The 6,000-nt window shown below is 36.9% G+C and overlaps 1 protein-coding gene across 1 annotated transcript in view; it reads left to right on the forward strand.

The window, feature by feature from the left end:
• LOC140161327 (phosphoribosylformylglycinamidine synthase-like) overlaps positions 1–5,451 on the forward strand; it is a 47,751-nt gene extending 42,300 nt beyond the window's left edge. The window contains exons 20-24 of the mRNA XM_072184807.1: positions 301–507; positions 1,511–1,681; positions 1,923–2,078; positions 2,971–3,173; positions 3,504–5,451. Coding sequence (XP_072040908.1) covers positions 301–507; positions 1,511–1,681; positions 1,923–2,078; positions 2,971–3,173; positions 3,504–3,623 — 857 coding nt within the window. The 3' untranslated portion in view covers positions 3,624–5,451. The remainder of the gene's footprint in view (positions 1–300; positions 508–1,510; positions 1,682–1,922; positions 2,079–2,970; positions 3,174–3,503) is intronic.
• Positions 5,452–6,000: the final 549 nt, after the last annotated feature.

Consider the following 6,000-nt stretch of genomic DNA (forward strand, 5'->3'; position numbering starts at 1 on the left):
ACCTGCATTGGCATATGGCAATCAAAATCTTGACATCAGTCATGCACCAGCATAACATAGCATTGGCATATATTACCTGCTTATAGTGTGGAACAGAATATTTTATACATTATATAAAACAATTATTGATTGCTCTTTATTAATTTTTGGGGATGGTACAAATGATACCGCCTTGGTGATCGCAAAAGCGTAGGTCTACTATTTTCCCCTATTCTGAAGAGACGTGAAGTTGTATGTAGCTGTTCATATGTACATTGATTTGATGAAATAGTACTCTCCCATTGTTATAACATTCAACAGGTCATCCGATGCCCAAGGTAGCTGTGATTCGAGAGGAGGGCAGCAATGGTGATAGAGAGATGGTAGCGTCGCTTGTAGAAGGTGGTTTTGAGGTGTGGGATGTTAACATGCAGGACCTTGCCAGTAAGAAGATTACCCTGGAGGAATTCAGAGGTGTGGTGTTTGTAGGAGGATTCAGTTATGCTGATGTATGTGATTCTGCTAAAGGTAAGAAGAAATGCTAAGATATTGGCCATCCAGGTCTAGTGTCTGAAGAGCCATTAGTCCAAAAACCCAATAAATTCAGTTGGAAACCCTAACCCTAAACTTCACTCTAACCCTAACCTAAGCCCTAATCCCAGTGCTGTACGGTGCGACTATTTTAGTCGCATTGGCGACTAGATTTTTTCTGATGCGACTAAAAATTCAATCCCTGGCGCCAATGGCGACCAAATGTTGAAACTTTTAATCACCAGCAAATAGGATAGGATAGGTCAAAAGTTTTGATTGTTTATAAACTTGTACTCAAGATAGCACAAGGAGAATAAGGAGAAGGAGGATGAAACAATAAAATCAGGGAATTCAACAGCTACTGATACTATAAATGAAGCAAGTAGTACTAGTGGTGTTATGTAAGGTCTTGGAACTGGAAATGGAAGTTAAAGCCTAAAAAACTTAAAATTGAAGATAGATTTAAACCATTGTGGCAGAATGACTTAGAGCGGTTGGAATACGATGAGTTGGCACCTCAGTGTTTTTACTTGGGAGCAAAATTTGGGCACCTAAATTTATAAAGTAGGAGCCATTGGCTCCTCAATCAGTTTTTGCACTGTACAGCACTGCCTAATCCTAACCTAAACATAGCCCTAAACCAAAACCTAATTATAAATCAAAATTCTAACATTTACCTTAGCCTAATCCTATCACTAACCCTAATACTAACCATAACCTTATCCCCAAAATGCCCTAAACCCTAACTTGAATCCTTTTCAGACTAATGACCATAGATTAATACAGACTATTCACCACAGCCAAAGTCCCCATGCTTTGTATGCTGTGAATTCTCACATATTCATGAGGGCCGATCATTCAATTGTGCATGTCTAATAATCATGCCAGCATTACATTGGGTACCTTTGCATTTACATGAAAGACAGATATGTTAATGTAACTGTTTCATTACATGCATTATTCATAATACTCTTCTCTCTTTGTGTACATTTTATTACAGGTTGGGCTGCAGCCATTTTATTCAACCCCACTGTACGTGCTCAATTTGATGCCTTCAAATCGCGGAGTGATACGTTCTCCTTGGGTGTGTGCAATGGTTGTCAACTGATGGCGTTATTAGGCTGGGTGGCTCCTGATGACAATGTCAATCAATCAGCCAACCAGAATGGAGGTAATGAAATATACACTGCCATACATTTTTAAATATTACAAAAGAAATTGTCAGAAAATTAGATTTTTGTAGCTAAAACTATTTGCATCTATCCTTCATAATTTAAAAAACTGGGCCATTTTCATTGAAAAGGTCAAAAAGGGTCATTTTCATTGAAAAAGCCAAAAAGGATTTTACATAAAAGAGACACATAATATGGTTATCATGTTGTGTGAACATATGTTATCAATTCTATTGACAGATTCCACACATTGCAACCAAGGCTTGGTGTTATCACCTAACCAGTCCGAGAGATTTGAGTCTCGCTTTGTGACCGTCAAGATTCAAGACAGCCCTGCCATCATGCTTCAGGGGATGCAGGACTCAGTGTTGGGAATCTGGGTTGCACATGGTGATGGTAAGCGATAAATAGGATAATATATTTGTTGTTGTTCACTATGTTGTTTCTGGTTTTTTTTGTGTGTGTTCTGTTTTGTTATGTTGTTGTTGTTGCTCTTTTGTTGTTGTTGTTGTTGTTGTTTTTGTGTGTGTTCGGTTTTGTTATGTTGTTGTTGCTCTTTTGTTGTTGTTGTTGTTGTTGTTGTTGTTGTTGTTGTTGTTGTTGTTGTTGTTGTTGTTGTTGTTGTTGTTGTTGTTGTTGTTGTTGTTGTTGTTGCTGTTGCTGTTGTTGTAGTTGATGATATTGATAATGGTAATGATGATGGTGATGATTATGACAATTGCTATATTGTTGTTGCTGTTTTTGTTTGTTGTTGTGTAGGAATACAGTCAGTCTACTCTGAAGTACAAAGTGCAGATGCGGACGCACACATTGTGCCGACTTTGAAGGCACGCATAACTGCAGCAGAGACGCAGTACTGTGCCCTGTTTACACGCAGTGTACGTGTGTGTTGTCACTTTGTACTTCAGAGTGGACAAACTGCAGGGAATATGAAAAAGTATGATTAGCACAAAAAATTACTTTTATGGTAATGGAAAGTAAATTTATTCAAGTTTAGCATGAATTTATTTTTTGATATTTATTTACAGTCGTAAAAGATACTTGATTTAACTGCTTAGGTTAGAGGGGACCCTTTACCCTATGCCAGGTGATTCTTCCAATCAATAAAAGATAGTATGGCATAATCTTGAAGAGCTTTGCATGTTACAGTGGTATAGATTGATATGAGGCAAGGCCAGCATTATATATTCCTTCTCCGAGTCAAAATGGAGTGTTTTGTGTTATCACAAATTTTACATAAGTTTTAAAAGCTTCACAACTGACCATTTTCTTTAATGTTTTTCAACAGGTCAAATGAAATTCACATCCGATGCTCTTTGTGATAGTTTGAAAACCAGTAATCTGACCCCGATGTGTTATGTGGATGATCAGGGTAACCCAACAATGCAGTATCCACTGAATCCTAATGGCTCCCCTGATGGAATAGCTGCTTTATGCTCATCTGATGGCCGTCATCTTGCTATGATGCCACATCCAGAGAGATGTACACAGGTATGTTGGTTGATTTTCTTTCTGCACCTTTGTTTTTAGTCTCCCACTTCCTCTCACTGACCAGAGATGCAGGTAATAGCCGATACAAGTCAACAACCTGATTGCAAATACAGTTTGCTTCTAAGTCCTATGTTTTAGGATAGTGGAATAGGTCCTCAGAATGACTGTGCTATATCACTTTTATTTATGTCCTCAGATGTTTAGTGAAACCAGTGTGCACACATGCCGACATATTTCTACACCTTTATAAAAATGCTGCGTTGAGACGTAAGAACCTTGCACTATATCATAATACTACTATAATTTTATGTTCGTTTGTCATACTTTTAGGTTTGGCAGTGGCCATGGATGCCAGTGATTGGAAAGCCAAGGTCAAAGTGTCACCATGGAAACGGATGTTCCAAAATGCAGCAATATGGTGTCATAAGAGTGTTTGAACAGTGTGACTAAAGGACATTTCATGGAACAAAACTACAACTATTTGTGATTTATTTTCTTTTTTCCTGGATTTTTTCAACTAAATTATATTACCTGAAAGCACATGGATTCTGGTTAATACTATTAATATTCTAACAGTTTCTAACCACAGCAGCTGAAAGGAGTGTCTCATTATGCTTTGCAATACCATAATCCTTTGGACATTTTTGAGAATACAATAGAAAATGTGCACAAAATCCCTCATTCCAACTTTCAATTACTCACTTAATCAGGAGTGCTTAGATTTTTGTTTGAAATAATATGACCCTGAAGTATTGTGAAACTATCCAAAGGTCTCAATATTTAAGCGGCTCTTACTTATTTTTGTATACATTTGCTATGGAGCAAGCAGATAGCCTGCAATGCATGATGGGATACTCCCTTCAGCTCCTATGGTTTCTAACAGTCTCACAGGCAAAAATAAGTTGGCCTCTTTACAGCACTAATTAAGAATGAGAAATGATTTAATATATAGCATGCACAGGGGTTAACATGGTTAAGGTCTTTAGGTTTCTGTGCTCAAAGTCCCAGGTTCGATCCCTGGTGAAGCCAGAATAATAAACAATTAAGTGCTCTGTACATTACTGTATTTGAATTGTAGGGCAGAGGCAGATGCAGTGGATGACAAATATCTTGCAGTCAGTTCCGATCAGGTAAAGCCTGGTTGTTGTATGACCTGCCTTGAGGGTCATGGGAGAATAATGGGAGCAATTAGAAGTAAATTAATACATAAAAAGTAGTAATAATCCAGTGGAAAAAACAAAACAAAAACAGTGAAACAACTCGAACAAGAATAGATGGAATTAGTGGATATTCATAGTTGTCTAAACCTTTATTCATTCAAATTCAGATTTTATTTATACATGGAAAGACCCAGATCAGCCCTTAATATGGCATACTTTGTTCAAGTTCATGGTCAGTGATGAATGCAGACCATGAAAAATGACAAGATTCAGAAAGCACAACTATAGTTTGTTCGGCGTATAATTGGTGACAAAAATGAGACTCATAACATTCTGTATTGATATAGAACAGCATGCACACATTTATGTTGGCACTTGTGCTAGTTGCATATTGCATAATGCATGACTGGCGCTCGCTTATGTGAATTTATGCGAATGGAAGTTGGGACTTAAATGATGCACGCAGTAGCAAACAAAATTATAGCCAAACAAACTATACCAGGGAATTTTGGGTTGCATGAAGAAAAGTATGCTTGTGCGTTATGGGGTTTTCCCGCAGACCTTTCATAAAGGGTTTGAATTAAAATGAAAGTGTTCCCGCTGCTGAACCAGGGTTTCTTTTTGAAATTGCAGAATTTTATGTCTGAAAATAGTCATGATGTGTTAGTATTAAACCATACAGTACTAATGGTAGTATGCTATCAAGAATCAGGGTACTTCTCCACACAAATGTGACCCATCATATCAAAACACATTAATGTCTGGAAATCTACATTTGAACTTTGAAGATAATAAAGAATATATTTATGAACTTGAAACAAGAAAATATTCAATATTCTACATTTGGTATCAATATGCTATGTGAGATTTTTAAAAATCAGTTGGTTATAACCAGGGACAGGCGATTTGCGCGGAAAAAAATAGCAAATTGCGCGGAAAAAAATAGCAAATTGCGCGGAAATGCGTGGAAAAAATCAGCTAATTGCGCGGAGATTGCTTGTGAACTTTTATACATAAAACATACATATAAAAAAAAAAAAAAAAAAAACATATCAAAATATGAAATTATATACCGTGTCATGCAGAGTATTATGTATGTTTAACATTATGATATCTAAATCACAAAATTTGTGGCAATTTTGACCAATTTAGGCATTTTATGGCCATTTTGAAAAGCGCCTCTATCTGGAGTTTTTCACACCATTTGACCATTTCATATGTTTTACATGCTTCAAAGTAAAAAAGAAAAAAAAAAAAAACACTTTCAAATCATATTTCCCGTGATTTGGTCACAGAATCATTATTTTCACCCCTACTAATATACGTACATCCCACAGAATTAGAGAAGTAGGCCTACCCCCATACGCGAAAGTAAGCAACACTGGTACGAGACAAATTAGTAAATGGTTACATTCATGTTTTTGTTAATCTATCATTACATGACGCGTACTCTTCAAACAAGGCTGATATATCAATACAGACAAACAAAACACCATTTTTGTTCACATTTCATAGTGAATTGCACGGAAAACATGAATTTCATGGAGAAAATGAAATTGCGCGGAGAAAGGAAAATTTCGCGGCGCGATTTCGCGCCGCGAAAATCGCCTGTCCCTGGTTATAACCTATACAAATGCATATTTCAGACAACTGCTGTGTTCTGATGT

The sequence above is a fragment of the Amphiura filiformis genome, chromosome 9 (assembly GCF_039555335.1).
Source record: "Amphiura filiformis chromosome 9, Afil_fr2py, whole genome shotgun sequence".
NCBI classification, from domain to species: domain Eukaryota; kingdom Metazoa; phylum Echinodermata; class Ophiuroidea; order Amphilepidida; family Amphiuridae; genus Amphiura; species Amphiura filiformis.